The sequence below is a fragment of the Sardina pilchardus genome, chromosome 4 (genome assembly GCF_963854185.1).
Source record: "Sardina pilchardus chromosome 4, fSarPil1.1, whole genome shotgun sequence".
NCBI lineage: Eukaryota > Metazoa > Chordata > Actinopteri > Clupeiformes > Clupeidae > Sardina > Sardina pilchardus.
The window spans coordinates 12016321-12036320 of NC_084997.1; the positions used below are offsets into that span (position 1 = coordinate 12016321).

Here is a 20000-nt window from a genome sequence, read left to right on the forward strand (position 1 = left end):
AAAACACATCTAATTACGGGTCTCCTAGGCGTCGAGAAAAAAGCACACAGCAGACTTAGCTGGCCCTCAAGGGAGGAAAGTGCTACTCCATCCATACCGCAACAAGAAGGCAGCAAGACACGTCATGTCACACACACACACACACATACACACACACACACACACACACACACACACACACACACACACACACACACACACACACACACACACACACACACACACACACACACACACACACACACAGACACACAGATACAGACACACACAGACACAGGCACGCATACAGACACGCGCACAGAAACACACACACACACACACACACACACACACACAAACACACACACACGCAAACAGACACAGACACAGACACAGACACACACACACGCACAGACACATGCACAGAGACACACACACACACACACACACACACACACAGTGCTTGTGGCGTGCCTCCCTTGGCGTTGGCGCAACACTGACTCAGTGTCACCGTGTGTGTGCAGGAGAGCGTCATGTCTGAGCGGCCCAGCGCTGGTGCCCTGCCACGCCGCCGCTCGTCTCTCGCCTCGTCCTGTCGCTCTGCCACGCCGCCGCTCGTCTCGCCTCGTCCTGTCGCTCTGCCACGCCGCCGCTCGTCTCGCCTCGTCCTGTCGCGTGTCACGGCCGCGCCGACACCCATTCGCCACTGAGCATGGAGGACTGACTCTAATCAGAATGCCGGTCAGGGCCCACCGCCATTTGCCGGGAAATGCCTCGTATAGTGTGATTTAGTGCTGCTGAAAAGTCCAACTACCTGGGCAACGCTCGGTTGGGGAGGGGACCATGGTCAGGGGAGAGGAGTCAGAACCAGGCTGATGGCTTTTGTTCTTAGTCCATCAAACAAAACAAAAAAAAAGCATTAATTGTCAAATGAGATTTAAATAAATGTACCTCATTTTACACATGAAATTCTTCACAAAGGGATAATGGGTAGGGGCTCATCATAAAATCCCATTAGCAATGGATTAACCGACTCGCACATGCAAGAAGACGGAAAACTACAATTGCCGATAGAGACTGAACAAATGTATGTCAAGCCCTACCTCAAACAAATATATCTCCTCCAAATTACACAGTGCAAGGGGAGGAGGCGGTTCTACCCCCAGCACCGAGCCATCTCTCTGTTGTGAATCTTTAAGATATATGTGCTTCCCCCGAATGGAGGACAACCAGCTGTGTCGTAAAATATTAATGTCCATTTCGGGTTGCTGTGCGCTGATAGACTAATTAGGAGCTCATTAATATTCAATTGCGCAATCATTTTAGGTCCTGGCAATTCCAAAATTTACACTCATTTAACCTTTAAGGTGTAAATAAGGATTTTTTTTAACAGCACCGTGTAGCTGTTATTACACAAGCCAATGCAAAAAAAAGCCTATGCAGTGTTATTCTCTTGGTGAGAGCTTTTATGCCAGTCTTGTGCTTTTATCTGCGATCTCCAGGGCTGTGGAGATGTGACTGTGATGTGCATGGTGCACATGTGCTCAGATACACTTTTATGTCTCCTATCAGATATAACATGCGGGCGATACTGCTTGGGATTCCTGCCAGAATTTACAACATTTATATTACCGCTGTCAGATGAAGGCCAAACAGAATTCCTCAAAGAGCAGAACAAGGCAGTGGAGGCAGGACGGAAGGGCTGATCTTTACAACTTCAGCTACTTAAATATAAACTGAACAAAACAAAGGATTTTCAGGTTGTGCCCAAATGGCAACCCTTAACGATTCTATTTTAAACATAACAGTGAAGAGCCCATTGGAAGTATTTGGTCCCTCAGTTTTAGAGCAGTGCTTAGTTCTATGGAAATTATTAAGCTTTGAAGAACCTCTTACTTTTTTTTAACGGAGCCATGCATGATAACCCTTGGGATGGCTGGATGACATCTATTACCATCTTATTACTTGTTCATGAGGCTTATTGCAAGGTGATTCTGATTAGTGATTCTAGCCATGCCTTTATCAAACCACAAAAAGCACAGAGAATGTGAGGGACAGACAAACAACTAGCCCTCAACACTGATGGACAAGACATGTTGATTCAGAGTTTTTGTTGGATTCATGTTCTTGACAATGACCTACAGCTCATCTCAACCACTTCTGTGGTGGATGCTAATGTAGAGTGTCATGGAGGATTTTACGACTGATCTATTCCGGTACACTTTGCAGTTCCAGAAGACTACCCCCGTAATGCAATCACACACACGACTAATATTATCCACCTTCGTCCTGGCGCCCGTGTGCACCTGAAAGCGCTTTCGTGTCTCCTTTACGTTTGATTCATATCATGGCTGAGGGTACTTCTTGTATTTCACTTTTATGACATACAGTGGAAAGCACAAATCCACACCGGTCTGTTTTCTTTTCCCTGCCCCTGCCGTCAATGGGCTGTCACAAGCGATAAGCCTGGGATGTTAGGCACTCACTCCTCTCTCTCTCTCCTTTCTTTCTCTCTCTCCCTCACCCTCTCTCTCTCTCTCCCTCTCTCTTGGCTCTGACACAAGAGGATCCCCGCCCCAAGCAGCCTAAATGCCTCCAGCTCTCATCCCACCTTTCCCCTTATTAGCTCAGCATGGGAGCAGTGGAATCAGGAGCTCGTTTAGTCTAAGCGCTCTCAAGGTATAGGAGAAATTGCCTGACACTGAAGCATATAATTGCTGTTTAAAAAGAAACTCTCTCCAGCATGCACGCATGCTATTATCTTGTCAAGGGAGGGGGAAAAAAGACATTCACTTTTCACTGTGTGTTTCTATGAAAGGTGAAACAAAAACATCTTCACGGCAATCTGAAAGGGTTACATGTGACAGCGGATTGCAGGGGCTGTAAACTCCTAAGGGAGATCCCACTCTTGTTGGGAGCGGAGGGGGGGTTGGGTGACCTGGACACGAGCGGACTCATAATTGGGTGGAAGCAAACATGCACACTCAACCTCTCCAAGCCACATTCCTGAGATAGATGTATCCAGACTGGTATCATGTCTCCCTTGTGTAGGCTATTCAGGGTGACGTCCATTAGCAACACTCCCCCAACTTACCCACACCTGATTCTTTATGGAGGAATACACCCACAGCATAATTACCCTGACCTCTCTGGCCTGAATTACAGACATAATAAGGGAGCACATACAATCCTAATCTAACACACATTTTGTCTTTATTTAATTTTTGTTGCATGGTGTAGCAAAAACAAACCATTTAGATAGGGACATTAGACACTGAAATATGTCAGACACAAAAATGTCTTAAAGAAGTCACTCTCTTGCATTCATAGTAAAATGATACACATAGCCTACTTGCAGTTAAGGCAGATGCACTATAGTTCCTTCATACAGATCACGAGTTACAGAAATTAGGCTACTTGATATAATATATAGGCTGAAGCCTAACCTTTATCATAACCAGTTTGCCTTCGGTACCTTCTACATTTTGTGTGAAGCAATACCTGACACAATAATCTAAGGAATAACAAAGACGCACTGATGTCGTAAAGCCCGAATAATGATTTATGACCACACACTATTGACAGACAGAACAGAAAACACCTGTGCGATCCATTATAGCGAGCTACTTCATCTCTATACTGCTCAGAAACAGTCCAAATAGTTGCAAAGCTACAGTCGTATAAGAGCATATTTTCTTACTGTATGCTACTGTAATTATCAGTCATAAAAAACTGCCCTCAACACCACTAATATTATCGGGTAAAGAATACCAACGTACGAGGTCCTGTTTGCAGCCATCAAATAGTCCAGTTGGGTCTTCTCACCTCAGTTCAAAGTTTCCCCACTCCTGCTCACATGCGATGCCACTTTTACCACGGGTGTTTAAACATATTCCTGAGGCAATAACACAAACTGACTTGATGAATCTTATAGCCAAGGATGAATATTCCCATCGCAGAATTCGTCACCGCAACATAAAATCTGTCACGGCAAATGCAGATGAAATGGTTGCTTCGTAAAGTGCAGTCAGTGGCTCTGTGACGGGTATATCACTCCGTGCGAATCCAGGGAAGTGATACCCAGCCGGGTAACTGCTGTGTTTGCTTTTTTATGACCATTACATCGTCTAAAGGGGGGAGGGAGCTGCAAGCCACTTAAACCCAAAGATGTGAGTCCTGCTGCCCATTCGCTATACAGCGCCACCTCTCTGTCCAAGCCGAAATTGCAGCGCCTCCTTTCCTTCCGACTCTCCAATGTTCACAGCTCGGCCGGAGACCGTCGTCTTCCCGGCTCCATTTCAACAGGATTTTTTACACTCCTAACCACCCCAGATCCGGACGAGACCGATACTAAGGTAAAGAAGAAGCTTTAAGGGTCACTGAGAGCCCTGGTTAGGGGGTAAAACATCGTCCTTTCTTAGTGTTTTCAGGGCTGTAGCTGAAGAGGGAGCTCGAAACTGACTTCACGCATCAGTTGGTACACCATGCTGATACTGGAGTGCCTCCTACCATAACAAACCTCTTCGTTCTACAAAGGATTTTAAAGATCGGATCTCAAAATCTTACTCTGCTCCCGCACGCATCGAACGAGTTAGCCTTTCCGCACACATAGCCTATTCGTCGGTAAATCCGTGTTCTCTTCTAAAGTGATAGAAACATGAAATGTTTTATTTAGCTTGCGAGCCCCCCTTGCTGCGAATAGGTGCAATTATGCTTTCCTTGCAGCTCTCGAATCTCATTCTCCCCACCAATATTTGTGCGCTGGTGGCGATAGAAATAGCCGTGTATTTTGTCATTTACTCTCAATAACACAGCTAGTTGGTGCTTTTAGGGGATGCAAAACTCACCTTACCATGCATTAAGAAGGTTATGAAGAAGCTATGGTTGCTAGCTCGCTGTATCATTAAGTAGATAACTGCTATTACAGTCAATGCAAGTGAAACGTTATTATGTTGCTATAGGCAATTTTATCGCTCGTTACTCTTTCGCCGCTCAGTATCCGTGACCATTCGCTTACATTAACTTTGTATCCATGTCGAGGCAGTTGTTGTAGCCTATAACACTGAAACGCGTTTAGTGAATGTTTGCAAACGTGGACATCGGCCGTCCTTCAGATTGACAACATTTTGGTTTAGGTAAGTAATTGCAGACATGGTTCAACTTGGTGGTTTCCTGAAGTCTGCCTGGAATTTCACACCTTAGTGTGAAAAATGTAGGCTACTGTATCAAAACAGGTGCAACACTAACAATACGTTGCTTTTTGAGTAGGCAAGAGACTAAATTGAATCTACTTACGACAGAATAACTCCTCAATTCCAGCTGAAATTCAACAATCTAGCCTTAAACTTGAGTAAGTCGTCTCATCAAGAATAGCTGCACTGTAAAGCCACCTAAAAGGTTGCTCGAGCACTGGAGGAAGCGTGTAAATATCTGCAGTAGCTGAGTCGTGCAGACTGATTAAGAAGTCCAGTCATTGATAGATATATGATCTAACCCCGGCGTAGTGACGCATCCCCGAGCCCAAGTTTAGAACTTGTTGTCTTTGATCCAAGGGGGAAAACATGTCCAGTGAAAGACAACGATCAGATGACGAAAGTCCGAGCACCAGCAGCGGGAGTTCTGATGCAGATCAGAGAGACCCTCCCGTGCCAGAACCAGAAGAGCAAGAGGAGAGAAAGCAGCCCACACCTCCTCAGCAACAGAAGAAAGCAACCAAACTGTCCAGCAAAACAACAGCGAAATTGTCCACCAGTGCTAAAAGGTAAACATCTCGCTCTCTGATTTTATTGATTGGAACCTCAGTGCCTTAACACAGTTTATGTCCAAGCAAGCCATGGTCACCTCTGAGCTTGTTTGAAGGAATTAGGTATTGGTTTTGATCTGGTCCGATTTAACCTTAACTTTAAAAAAAATCTAGGGCTTATAAAGCCATGTATTTTATTGGGTCATGTATAATTGTGATTTATCACTGTTGAGAACCAGGGCATTTCGGTTTGTAAGTTTAAAAAGGCCTCTTTAATATCACACAGTGCAAATATCTTCCGCTTCATTAAGTTGATTTATTAACACACTTAATAGATGAGTAATGCGTGCCATATAGAGTGGTAAAGCAACTTTGTCAGCCCTGTGCACTAGTCAAACTTTGCAGACACGAGCCAAGTCAAACTGGTGCACTGACAAGAGCAGGAGACAACTCATGACAGCATTGTCTAGATCTTTCTTCCTGTTTTGTCTCAGGCATTTTAAACTGGGGGTCCCCTCAATCATGTGGACAACAGTTTAAGTAAGCAGGCTAAATAGTTGTCACCACATCGGAGGACAGAAAGAGCTGAAAGAAATGCATGTGAGAGATGTTTGAAAAAAGAGAGGAAAGGGAGCAACTTTAGCTCTGCAGCCTCTGGTGTTGTTTATCTGATGAAAAGGTATAATTACATTGTCAGTGTTAAAACCGTTCTTTTTAACCCACCTCCTCACGGTGTTGATAATGCTTTAGAAACAGCAGCAGAGCCCGAGTTTAAAGCCCTTGTCAAATATGCCTGAGCTACTCCCCCCCTCCCCTCCTGACTCATTTGCATATAAGCTTTAAAAGAAAATCTTTTGTGCTAAAAGTGATCAGAAGCGTCTGTCCTGAGTCAAGGTTGGAGCCTCGGGCTGAGAGCTTTGTGTTGAGCCTGCGAGCGGCATCGTACGATGAGGGGAAGGGGTGAATGGGGGACCGCAAAGTTTTCCTGTTATGGGATTCGGGTTATGCCTCCGAGAACAAAGAGGAAGCAGCCATGTTAGCTGTACTGAAGGGAGAGCCAGCCGTGCATTAAACGCTGCGCTGGTAGAGGGCAGTGTAATTCCCCCTACTGCTTGCAACTCTCACAAGCGTTCTGCCTCTCTCTCTCTCTCTCTCTTTTTCTCTCTCTCTCTCTCTCTCTCTATCTCTGGTTATCACACAGAATTCAGAAGGAGCTAGCTGAAATCACTTTGGATCCCCCGCCCAATTGCAGGTAAGACAAGTCTCCTTTCATTATTCGTTGGCAGATTTTTTTTGTTGCTTCAGTGTCTGAATGCATTCTCTGGGTTGACTGTATGTGAGACAAGACAGAGGGTAATAGTTGAGAAAGCACACCAACTGTTGCAGTGTGGTTTCAATCTCACTATTCACCACACTTGGGGTTGTTTTTTCCCTCCTTTTTTCGTTTTCTTGCCAGTAACATGGACCTTTACCCCACGCACTGAGGTGGTGTTTTGATGCAGTGACATTGTGATATTGTGCGAGGGCTGCGTGGTCTGGCCCCTTGTTATGTTTTTATTAGCATAACAGATGCTGTCTTTATGAGTGCATCTTTGATTGCCATCCTCACAGTGAACTTTGCTCACTGCAGCTCTTTAATGAGTCGACAGGAACAAGCCAGCAAGCAGGCAAGAGATGAGAATCAGGCTGAGCTCAACTGTTTAATTTGGTGTTAAACAGATTTGCATTGCTTTTTTTTCTCTGCATGGTTTGAATTCAAGAGAAACCTTGCCAAACAACTTAATATTATAGATTTAATTACATTTTTCTTGGTTGATTAGTTCAGTGAGTGGTTTGGAGTTTTCTTAGATCAGAATGTTGGAATGCCTGTGTTTTCTGCAGATTTCTAGATAGTAATTATTTTTTGAACTAATGCTCTTTTGACAATCAGATTCTGTAGCTCAGAGTAGCTTTATGTTTCTAAATGCTGCCAGTGTTAGAATTACAGTAAAAAGCATATTTCTTAGTCTTACGTGCGTTTCATTTGAAATCTTTTTCACTCCTGTATTCAATTCTTGGAATCAATTGGATTCTCTTCATTGGCAACCTGTCACTGGGCGCTCCAGCCACAGAGCGGACTCTCCCATCAGATAACAGAATCCTTTACATTTATGACACTGCACTTGGGGGCCTCTCACTTTTCTGCACCCGATACTGGAACCCCGCGGTGTAACTAAAGTGCACAAAAAAGAGAGCGGGGGGCCCTTTAGTGGAGGGTTGGGGGAGGGGGGTCGGTTGAAATGAGAACACCACCACCACCACCCGCACCCCTCCCCACTCCACCCCTCCTCCTCCCCTTTGCTCCCCCACGGCCTGTAAGGTTCAGCCACAGGGCTCGTTAGGATGGGCTCGGGCTGCAGCCCCAGCCGAGCTGCTCAGGCGCCGAGAGCCCTCGGTGGCGGCTGCTGCCAGCGTGTGTTGACCGCCCATGTCGCGCGGATGACCGGGGACACAGAACACCAGCGCACCATCTGGGTTTGATTGGAGGTAAATTGGTATGATGGTTGGAAATGGGAGTGGATGGGCAGTCCCTCCCTCCTTAATCTTTTAGTGGTCACAAGCCAATTCACCAAGCTATTGCTGATGTGAGCACATTGGGAACCGGTGACGCTCCATGAAACCCTTCAAGACCCTGATCGCACTAACTGAACAATTGCTGAACGAGTTCGAGCAGAAAAAATAAGCGCCCACCGTGTTGAGGTGCTGAGCGACTAAATACTTTCAAACTAAACAGAAAAACAAATGTGCCGTTGCACGCTCAGACTTCTGATGCGCCAACTTTTCGGCCTGTGCCTTCATCAGGGTCATATCAACGCGCGCATCTCATTCCAGGTGAGCTGTCCTGGCCGTGTTTGTGCTCTGGTGTACGGCGTGGCCCGCGCCGGTGCTCAGCAGACTGTGATAATGGCCCCCATAATGCCACTCAGTCCCTCCTTCTGGCGCATGGATTTCCTTTCAGCTGGGCCGTCTCCCTTGTGCATTGTTTACCTGCAGGCTGTGATATTATTAAATTGATTTGATGCTAATACCCCTCATTGTGTTTTGCCAGCTTAGGGTGTTGGAAGTGAACTTCATACCCCCCCCCCCCCCCACACACACACACCTCCGTGCACTGTTCTGTCGTTGCGGTAGGAAAGTCTTTGGCTGGGTGTCAGTCATGGGGGGTGGTGGTTTGTGGTTTTTGTGTGCTGGCGATGTGTTATTTGGGGGGGGGGGGTTAAACCCCTATCCCTCAGCCTTGGGCTCATTGAAATGACACAATCCCATAAATGTCACGCTGTAAAATAACAGTGACAGAATGGATAAGAGGGGAGCTTTGAATGACCGCTCAGGGGAGAAATGGCAGGCTTCACCTCCGCGCTTCTGCTCTGGCTACAGCCCCTGCATTTACGCTTCAGCTGTCAGGCCGTGTCGAGGCCTGGGTCTGGCTGTGTCAGCTCACCATATCTCCTCTTCATAAACCGCTCCTCGGCCTGCGCCAAGACGGTGCATTAAATATCCATGCTCCCCGGGGATACAGTATCGCAGCCTTGTTTTTAAAAATCAAATGTTGATGTTGTTGAGCTCTCTTGTTATTGTTATTGTTTGAGTAAACACGTCATGCCCTGTTCATAAAGGAATGTCTCAGCTGGAGCTGTATAAGGAGTGTCTTAGTTGGAGCATTCTTTGTTTATTCGGCGTTAACGTTGTAGATAGCGCGGCCTGTTTTTGACAGGCATTTATATGGCTGTTTACGTGTCTTTATCGTATTTATTTTGATGACAGGCAGCCCAGTGATGTACGAGCAGTGTCTTCTTGGCCGGGCCTTCCTTTGTTTCGTCTGTGTTAATGCTCATGTCTGTCCTCGGCTGCACGGCCGCGCGTCGGCAGACAGTGGGGCTGCTATTGATTAAACACGGCAACGTCCGTCAGTGCACAGATAAAAACTTGATTATGTTTGCGATCAAAGGCCATTGTATTGCTTTCAGATCTGTGCAAGCTGTTGTCCTCGCGCATTTGTCAACTATGCAGAGCAGCCTGAATAATTTACGCGGAGGCTGCGCGCGCGCGGGTTAAGTAAGTGTGCACTCGGCTGTTTGTTTGCCGTGCGAATGCGTCGCGTAATAAGCAGGAGGGCTTTTTATTCCGCCGTGTGTGTGTGTGTGTGTGTGTGCGCGCGCGCGTGCTGAGTGGCTCACACCGTGAGTGTTGCACTTCTTCAGGGAAGTGCTAACGCTTGTGGAATTCCTTCGGCGGGCGCACATCATGATAATGGCATTCCGCCGTAAAGGAAGCACGTTAGAATCCCTTATGCGACATTATCAGATTTCTCTGTTGACTGCACTGGATATAGTTGTAGTGGTTCTTTTTTTTTATTGCCCTCATTGTGATTTGATAGCATCTCTCGCGCTGTTAATGTGATTTGGATTTGTGCCTTCTGGTGCAGCCATGGCGAGGCAGGGGAGGGAGGGAGGGCAAGGTTGGGGGCTGAGCATATTGACAGCTGTAAATTGACACATTAGTTGTCTGACAGTTCAATCATTTGCACTGGAAATGGCTCGGATGGACTGACACGGGGCTGGCAGTGGCACAAATGAATTCATACGTTGCTCCGGTAGTTGTTGTGCTTGTATTCTTTATTGATTTTTAATTCTGCCTTACAGGGAAGTTTTCACACTCCTTCTTTTTCTCCCCTCTTCCCCTCTCTCTCTGGAGAGAGAGGAAAAAGAAGAGTCCCATTAGTTGTAATGGAAAGTAATGGCATCTTAGGTAGATGGGAACATTTTCATTCGCCTTATGCTTTTTTTCTGGTAACCCTCCCCCCACCCCCCAAGCAGAGCCACTTTCACAGACCTCTCAGAGGCATAGCGGAGATGAGGGATGTTTTTGTACGACGTAGTCAAGGAGACCATTTAACTAGATATGCTGGTGCACCGCTAGCGCTAATCAGCTCAAGACAGCGCCAGCGTCTCCTCTACCTGATTGTGTCATAACGAAGCAATGTTGGGAGAACGAGAGAAAAACGTGAGAGAGAGAGAGAGAGAGAGAGAGAGAGAGAGAGAGAGAGAGAGAGAGAGCTCTCAGGCTGACTGGACGGGGTAAATATTTAAAGAGGGCTTCCGGCTGTTATATGTCATTTGGAATTTGGACACATTTAGTAATCTGAGAAGCTAATAACATGGCCCTGTAATTGTGTCTCCATCGCTACTGCTTCTGTCACGCTGAGCTGCCAATGAGTCAGGTTGGGTGTGCAATATGTAGATTGTTAATAGTCAGTCTAAATACTGGGCCTTTGTTTCTCTGTGTATGTGGGTGCGTTTGTGTGTGGATATGTTCCTTTGTGTGTGTGTGTGTGTGTGTGTGTGTGTGTGTGTGTGTGTGTGTGTGGTGTGTGTATGTGTATATGTGTATGAATGTTGTGTTGCTGTGGATATGTCTGTTTGTGTGTGTGTGTGTGTTGTGTGTGTGTGGATATGTTCCTCTTTGTGTGTGTGTGTGTGTGTGTGTGTTGTGTTTGTGTGGATATGTTCCTTTGTGCGTAGTGTGTGTGTGTGTGTGTGTGTGTGTGTGTGTGTGTGTGTGTGTGGTGTGTGCCCATTCATAAGGGTATTCCCTGTTCTTCATACGTGCATGAGAGTGGCGCCTGCCACTGTCCCTCTATGTTTTTCCTCCCACCACCAATTTTTTTCTGGACCTGTCCGCACTGGCAGCCAAACATGCACTTATTCTGTGACTGACAGTGACCGCGTGTCTCTCGCCCTGGCCATCGTCCAGCTGTCACATTCACTGTGGAGTTTTTGTGTCACAAAATGTCCAGCAGACACATTCACCGCTGCCAGCCACCACGACACCCACACCCACACGCACACATACAGACACACACACACACACACACATGTGCACACACACACACACACACACACACAAACACACACACACACACACAAACACACATGCACATAAATACATACTCGCACTCACATAAATACACACACCACTCAGTAGACAAAGAACAGCCACTAAAGGGCTATCGATCTGAGACTACAGAGTAGAATAGACAGGGAGAATTTGGCATCTCCATTTTGCCTCTCGAGTTGCATAGCAGGGCCACAGAACAGAAACACAGTTGTTGGTGCTGCTGATAGCGTGTGTCAAGTGATTAAATCAGCATATTAGGGTGACCGGGCAGGCCTCCTTGTTGCTCTAATTAATGAATAAATGAATTTGCTCTTTTGTGAATTAATTACACCTTGTGGGGCCCTCAGGGGAGGGTGGCATTACAGCATTGAACTGATCAACATTCCTCCAAGTTCTGTGCAGTCCGCTGATTTCACTGAGGCCGTGCAGGATAGCAAGCCCTGCTTTGATAAGCATCATCAAATACATCAACCTCAATCACCAACGTGATCTCCTAAATGGGTCTATACAAAATGGATGAGTTCTGCTTTTTTTTTTCCGCGAGACTTGATCAGGTATTCTTCTTTTAGAAATGTGAATCTGGGACCCAGATGTTCAACCATGTGATTTTGATACTTTTATGTATGCACTGTAATTATATCATTTACTGATAAGGCTGCTCAATGTTATGGCAACATTGAAGTCTATCTTATATATTAAATTAAGTATGTGCTATCATTTAGTTATACCAGTCAAAAATTGTATGACTGTAGATTCTATTATTTGATTCTTAATGTATGCCTTAAAGAGGTCAGATTAGACTCTGAGGTTAAGAAGAGTTTCCTGTTTTTATTCAGCAAGTAGCATTCATAGAGACTTTGGCAATAACCCCAACCACAATTTGCTCTAATAGTACTTTCAGTACCTGAGTAGTAATTGGCTAAATCCATCAGGCACTTTACATTGTGTGTGTGTGTGTGTGTGTGTGTGTGTGTGTGTGTGTGTGTGTGTGTGTGTGTGTGTGTGTAGAGGGCACTTGTTTGTTCTACACCCCCTCGGCCCACATTCATTCCCTGAGCCATCACTCATTGCTGATAACACTTAGCCTTGTCATTGCTTGGCTGTTTGGTCCAGGCCTCTGATAACCACACCGCGGTGACACACCAAGCCGTGTGATAACGACCCGTCTGCCACCCCCCTCACCACACACACACACACACACACGCACACACACACACACACACACACACACAAACACACACGCAGACACATAGACACAAGCGCATACAGCCTGGGCTTCCTCTGTTATTGTCACTGCCAAACGTCAGTAGTGCCCATTTCTGTGGACGATACGTGTATTCTTCTGACGGCGTGTTGGTTGGTGTGCGATTTTCTGTGCGGTTTTCTTGCTTTCTGTTTTGAACTCAGGTTAGCCTGACATACACTATTTCACAAGTGAGGAACTTGAAGCATCTTGGTTTCCTTTTCAAGAACAGCATGAATAGTAGGCTGAATGTGTCTGGCCCTCACACAGGCGCACACACACACACACACACACACACATGCTTGCGCGTGCACAGCCTGCACACACACAAACACACACACACACACACACACACACACACACACACACACACACACACACACACACACACACACACACACACACACACACACACACACACACACACACACACACACACACACACACACACACGCACGCACACACACGCTGTTGCTGTGCCTTTGAGGCAGGCCTTCAGAAGAGCTGTTGGAGAGTGTTTGTTCTTGCTCTGTGCTCTTTTCCTCTCTAGCAGACATATTATTAAACTGCTACAACTCTGATCAGTGTGCACGTCGAGTATTTCTCTCTTTACTAGAGGATCGTTTCTCCCTCCCTCTCTCTCTCTCTCTCTCTCTCTCTCTCTCCCTCTCTCTCTCCGTGTTGTTCATGTCCTCCTCTCTGGGCACATGAGAAGGAAGAGGAGACGCTTGGTAGGAGGTGGGGAGAGGCTGATGAATATTGTTTTCCATAATGGCCCCCCTTAGTGTGGCCTCCATGGAGACCTAACCTTATTAACCCATTAGTTCAGGGTTGGAGCCTCAGCAGCATTCTGTATGGCCCGTGCCGTTATTTTCTGGCTGACGTCTCTCCGTGTGATTGCGATCCAGCTCCACACCTACAGCGGTATATCCTCTAATTACATGTTATCGCTAATCCTGGTCTGACGCACAACTGTTGACAGCTGGCTGTCAGAACAAAACCAACGATGTTGCAAACCCTCTTTAGCCTCCTTATTTCTTTGTGTGCCTTCAGCGAGTGTGGAGTAGTACGGTGCGAATTAAGATATGTCCGCCGCTAAATTCCTTCTGTGAGCCTGGCAGCTCCGTCCTTAGAGATGTTCTTTTTCTGATCACCATTCTTTCTTTTTTGTCTCTTCTCTCTATTTCTTCTTCTTCTCTCTCTCTCTATCCCTGTCTGTGTCGGCACACACTGCAGCATAACTTCAGTCCGTCGTGACACAGTGTCCCTCTGGGCTGGGGGATGGGAGGTGGGGTTTGGCAGCGGGGGTTGGGTGGGGTGTGTTGGGGGTTGGGTGGGGGGTGGGGAGGGGGGGGGCAGACACCCACCTGCCTCGGCTGTCGCTCTTGAGCACATTGACCGCGGGCAGGCTAGCGCAGAGGGCTGCTGCTTTCACACCGGCGTGTGTAGTGCCTGACAAAAAAGGCGGAGGGGGGGGTGGGGTGGACGCGGAGAGGGTCCTAGAGGGGCACTCGTTGCACTACATGGGCCAAACAAAAGAGCCGGCACCCCTCGGGCCAGCTGCCCGTGCCTCCTCGGCGCCCAGACAAAAGGGGACGAGCGGCTTCAAAACATGCCAGCTCAATTTGGTGGACCATTTTTACTGCCGTTCCTCTTTGAACTGAGACAAAAGGTCCCCTTCCTGTCTTCAAAGTGGCCTGTCAAGGAGGTGCCCTCCCAATTGGCACGTCTTGTCAAGACCGCTCCGTACATTTGCAATTCCTGCGCTCTCCCCTCTCTCTCTCCTTCTCTCTCTCTCTTCCTCCGTCTCTGTGTCTGTCTCTCTCTTTTTGTCTTTCCTCCCTCCCCTTTTCCCCTCCCTCCTCTCATCCTCATTCCCAGTTGCACTGCTCTTGTTATTCCCGAGCCCTTTCGGAATCTAGCGCCTGTCCATTTGCAGTGCCTCCCCTCTGTCTCTGCCTCGGTCGCGCTTTGATGCGGTTCAGCTCGGTGGATTACGGAGGCCATCCGAATACCTCCTAGTCTGCGCTTGAAGGGCATCTTCTTATCCCTTATACCACTTGTTTGACAACACTCATCTGTTAATCCTCCTTGCCCCTCCCCAGATGTCTCTCTCTCTCTCTCTCTCCCTCTCTCTCTCTGTCTGTCTCTGCCTTTGTCTTTCGTTCATTGTCTTTGTGGGCCGAGTGATGATCAGTAACAGGGATTGGAGACGGGGGGATTGGGGGGATGGGGGGTGGGGTGGTTAGTTGTTGATAAACGGTCATAATTTCCTTCTCTGTCTGTTGGAAAAGTAACGATTGTGCGCTGAAGTGCTTAATCATGACTGGAGTCAGAGAGCTAAGCGTCTTGTCTCGTTTTATTTTTTTCGTCTCCTTTTTCTTCTTTTTTTTTTTATCCCCCGCACACTATGTTCTCTCTTTTTATGCATCAAACCTAATGGCTGAGGCCAAACTATGTAGCCCCTCAGGAGCACTGCCGCATGAGCCAGCTATTCATAGACAGTGCAGAGAGAGAGAGAGAGAGAGAGGGAGAGAGAGAGACAGAGAGAGGGCTGTGTGGGAAATTTGTGACTCAGTGAGTCCGTTTCTGTGGCCATTTCGCATGCAATGAGTCTTTTCTGATGATGGTGTGAGTCTCCCCAAAAAATACACTATTATAATTCGTTCATAAAGATTATTTCAAGCGTTTGTATTTACCAAAAGAGGTCATTGTCATTTTTTTTTCAACTGGCTGGGGAGGAACTAGCCCTGGTGTTGTTTAAAGGAGGTGTGAATTGGCTGACACCACAGCGAGATTGAGTTTCAGGAGGTTGCCACTGGACACAGTATATAGCCTCTTTATATTTCCCTCAGCAAGCCTTTTTAAGTGTACAGCGGAGAGAACATCTTGAATGAATTCACAATGCTTAAACAGATATTTAATTGTCATCTTCTGTGGTTTAAAAGCAGAGTGTTTATTACCCGTTCTGGAGAATCACTTTCTTCATGGCTCAGGAATTAATAAAATCGAACGGCAACAGGCTGCCTGGCTCAAAGCACAAGAGCAAAGATGATACATTTCTCAGTCGTCGTGGCTTCTCGAATTCTGCTCACATCTCTCCGGGGATATAAATCACAGAATTTCAACATCGTGACTGAGGGCACATTTCTTTGTAGTCGTCTAACGCGAATCCCACATCAGATGGTATCAGGCGTTGCCCGTGTGCGCTGGTTCAGTTGAAGCTGTTTACCAGACCCAACTGACATGGCCGCGAACCCAGATCTATTCACCAACCCACTACAGTGTTAGGTTTGGCTTAAGAGAGGATTACATTTTCATGTTGCCAAAAAAATTGGAATGTCTGTATATCCAGGGATCGTGGTCTGTAGTCAGTCTATCTCAGACAAAGAGAAAAAAAACTGAAGTGTGTTTAACATTGAGGTTTAAGTGATAAACATTAGATTTATCATACTACAAGGATTCTGTCCTGGGCAAGCAGAGTTCAGCTCTCTCTATATATCACACTTAGGTTGCTGAAGACGTTTCCGACACGTTGAAAAGGCACCTCTCAGAGCTGCCGCTTATTACGTTCATTAGGCTCCCGGCTATTTGCCTCCAGAGCAGCTTAGTTGCTGAGAGCGCTTTTCAGGCTCAGGAGAGCTTGAGTAAAGGTAACCTTTTCTAAAGAGTTAGACCTGATAAAAGCTGCCGGTAACAAAAATACACACACCATCTTCATACTACTGATTGGAAGGGTTTTTTGAACCACCACCTGACCGTGGTTTTGTTTCTTCCCAATTGATTTTTTTTATGGAATTGCTATGATCCCTTTACTTAATGAACCCGAATGCAGTGATTGTGAGACACGTCTGTGTGTTGCTAAAGGAGGACACTTGGTTGTTTCGGAGGAGACTTGAAAGGAAAGACTTGATTTTCAAGTGATTTCATTGATGATGTCCCACACTGAGGGCATTTCTGCGTTTGAAGTGCAGGCCAATGGCAGATCAAACGGCTTGCACTATCCAGACAAGGCACAATCTCTGATTGGCTTCTTTTCATTTCTTCGGTTTGTAGTTCTACTCTGACATAAAAACACCACAACATTTCTGTGCGATTCATTTTTCCTGTCTTCCTTGTTTTTCATGTGTCCTAAAGATGTAAGGACTATATGTAAAGATATAGGAACTCAGAACTGTGAGCCGAGTCTGTCTATGGTTGTCGGTCAGTGCTCAGCCTTGCTGGCCGCCTGTCGACCACGCTCACCTTGCTCCGGTTACACCGTATTTCCTCAGCGAGCTTGACCGCCAGCCCACACCAAGGGCAGTGCAAGATGACGGCTGTGATTACAGCGCTCTCCATCACAGTCAGAGTCGCAGGTGAACAAGCGAGCAGCCCTCACTCTCCTCTCTCTCTCTCTCTCTCTCTCTCTCTCTCTCTCTCTCCCTCTCCCTCTCCCCTCACTCTTCAACTTTCTGCATGTGACTCGCATAAACTCGTGGGAGCTTATTTGGCCTCCCAGGTGTTTTCCATTCAGCCAAGTTGCAGGAAACAGACGTGGCACCATAAGCTCTCTATTGACGCTGCTGTGGTGCCTGCTGCAGCCAGGCAGTATTTCTGTGTTTTCATTCACAGGGAGAACCCACCAATCCAATTGTTTCACGACGCTCACTGTCATGGAGTAGTGCCCTCATCTATTTAAATGTCGCTAACAAGACTTGGAAAAAGTGAAATGTACACCGAAGAAGCCAGTTGCCTTGCAGCAAAGTTGATACAGTGCTGTACTAAAGAGGCAGAGGCATAGGCATAGGAATGCTTCCCTTGTATTTTGAGGAAAGGCTTCAGTGGAATTGTAGAAGAATTTTCAGCCATAAATATTTGGAAAATGGGTTCTCATCTGAGATAAGGCCTGCGAGTCTTTTAGCTGTTAAGGTCAGTAATTGTAGACATTATGTTCTCGTCCCTGTCCTGCCATCGTTCCCTCGTGTGGATGTAGAGATTATCTTGTTTTAGCTGGCTGTATAATTTATAGCGATCGCGTGGAGTGGCAGTAAATTGTAGCCATTTTCCAAGTGGGGAGAGAAATGATCTGCAAACGACTGGCAAATGCATTTTTACGAGAGGCAGTATCCGTGATTAATGGCATATTTGTTTGTTTTTCTCTGTGTCCATCCATCCAATCGCACCCCCCCCCTTCTCATGTAATTGCCCATGATGAAGCAGGCAGATTATGTTAGATATCATTGTGTATTGATTTTATTTAAAGACTCTCTCTCTCTGTCTTTCTCTCTCTCTCTCTCTCTCTTCATTCATTTGCCTGAGAGATGTACAACGATGTGCCAGGACGAAAATAATGGCTGTTGATTAGCGCAAACAAAACGAAAGCCATGGTCTTGTTGTGGAAACAGAAATGTTAAGTAAATTAAATGTTTGAGAGCATCCGTCTGTTTGTCAGGCGGGGGTGCTGGCTTTTACAGTTGATTAGGCGGACGATCGGCGCCGCACTGTAAATTCTGTTCACTTTGTGAGGGGGGTGGGGGGGCTGGTGGTGGCAACTATCATTAACTCTCATTGAACAGGTTTGAAAAGTACATCGGCTGCATTTAGCCGAGTCGACGTGCCCCGGTAGATCAATGTCTGGGAATGTAAGCTGTGCAAATGGGGGGGAGAGACAGAGAGAGGGAGAGAGAGAGGAGGGGGGGATCTAGGGAGAGAGATGGAGAGACAGAGGGACCGAGAGAAAGAGGGAATGGATTGTGAGGGAGGATAGAAAGAGTGAGAGACAGAGAAAGGGGACAGAGAGAGAGAGTGAGGAGCGAGAGAGAGAGGAGAGAGAGAGAGAGGAAGGGAGGGAGGGAGAAAATCCATCTGTGGGAATAGAACAAACAGGGTCTGTGCCAGCTGCTTCTCTTGTGGCCAGATTCTTGTGGCCATTTCCTCCACAGTCGAGCATATTGTGTGTGTGTGTGTGCCTGTGTGTCTGTGTGTGTGTTTGTCTATGTGTGAGAGTGTGTATATGTGTGAGTGTGTGTGTGTGCGTGTGTGGTTACGTACGTTCTCACTTTGAAGAGCAATTCAAGAGACAAATAAGTCTAATGAGCAGTCGAATGGTGGACTGTAAATCCTTTTATGTGAAGTCCAATACGGAGAGTATAAAATCAGCGAGTCAATACTTATAAAACCTTCAATTTAAAGTGCATGTTTCAGCTCTCTGATTAAGATGGAGAGAGTTAGATTGAAATTGTCAGACATTGGCTTTGTTCATAATATGTTTGACTAGACATTGGTTTTGCTCTTTCCATATTTGAATACAAATTGGATTTGTCTGCCTTGTCTCCTGAAGTCTTTATCTGATTTTACAAATAGGCCTCTCGATGAACATGCTGGATAAAGCCTGGAAAGGATCTTAACTGTAAACCAGTTCATTTGAACATGATTTTGGTTAATTATTAAAGTTTTTTTCTTTCTGTTCAGTCCAGAGTGTCTTGAACTGCATACCGGTGAACAGCAGATTCAAGGGGAACGTAGCGAGCTCAGCTGCATGAAGTCACCTGTTTGATTCGCATCTGTAGCCTCATGAATAAAAACCCTCTTTCAGGCGGCTGAAGCTTTCAAATGATGTGTTAAATGGCCCTCTACACAGGCCGCTCTGTGTGTTTATGAAAGCAGTGTCCTCAGAGGACAGCAGTTACATTTTTTCATTAAGCCATCTCTTTTATCCAAAGTGACCGGCAGTACAAGGGAAAACGAGTACATTCTGACAGTACGTGCGCACTTGGAAATTAATCCATGTGGCGAGCCCCAGCTTTAGACCTCAATGACCACTGTATGGAACGTATAGGAAGGTATATATTATATATTGCAGCCGTGTAACATAAGCTGAAATGATCTGCCATGCCCTTCCTGTTCAGCTAAATGAAATCAGAAGTGTGGCTTCTTGTGGCTGGGCCGAAGCAGAAGGTCAGTGTGTCAGCTTTCAGCAGCAGGAGCTGGAACAGAGAAGAATGCCACCACGGGTTTCCCCTCCAGTGCTCTTCCCCGCGCCACGCCGCGCCGCCGCCACTTGGTCAGCTGAGACCCCGCATCATGTCGGACAATTACGCTCGTGGTGTAGTGTTT

At 46.5% G+C, this 20000-nt stretch overlaps 1 protein-coding gene across 1 annotated transcript in view; it reads left to right on the forward strand.

Moving 5' to 3' along the window:
• Positions 1-4175: 4175 nt before the first annotated feature.
• Positions 4176-20000, forward strand: part of ube2e3 (ubiquitin-conjugating enzyme E2E 3 (UBC4/5 homolog, yeast)) — a 26056-nt gene continuing 10231 nt past the window's right edge. Inside the window, exons 1-3 of the mRNA XM_062534180.1 lie at positions 4176-4334; positions 5532-5740; positions 6924-6974. Of these exons, the coding sequence (XP_062390164.1) occupies positions 5541-5740; positions 6924-6974 (251 nt within the window). The 5' untranslated portion in view covers positions 4176-4334; positions 5532-5540. The remainder of the gene's footprint in view (positions 4335-5531; positions 5741-6923; positions 6975-20000) is intronic.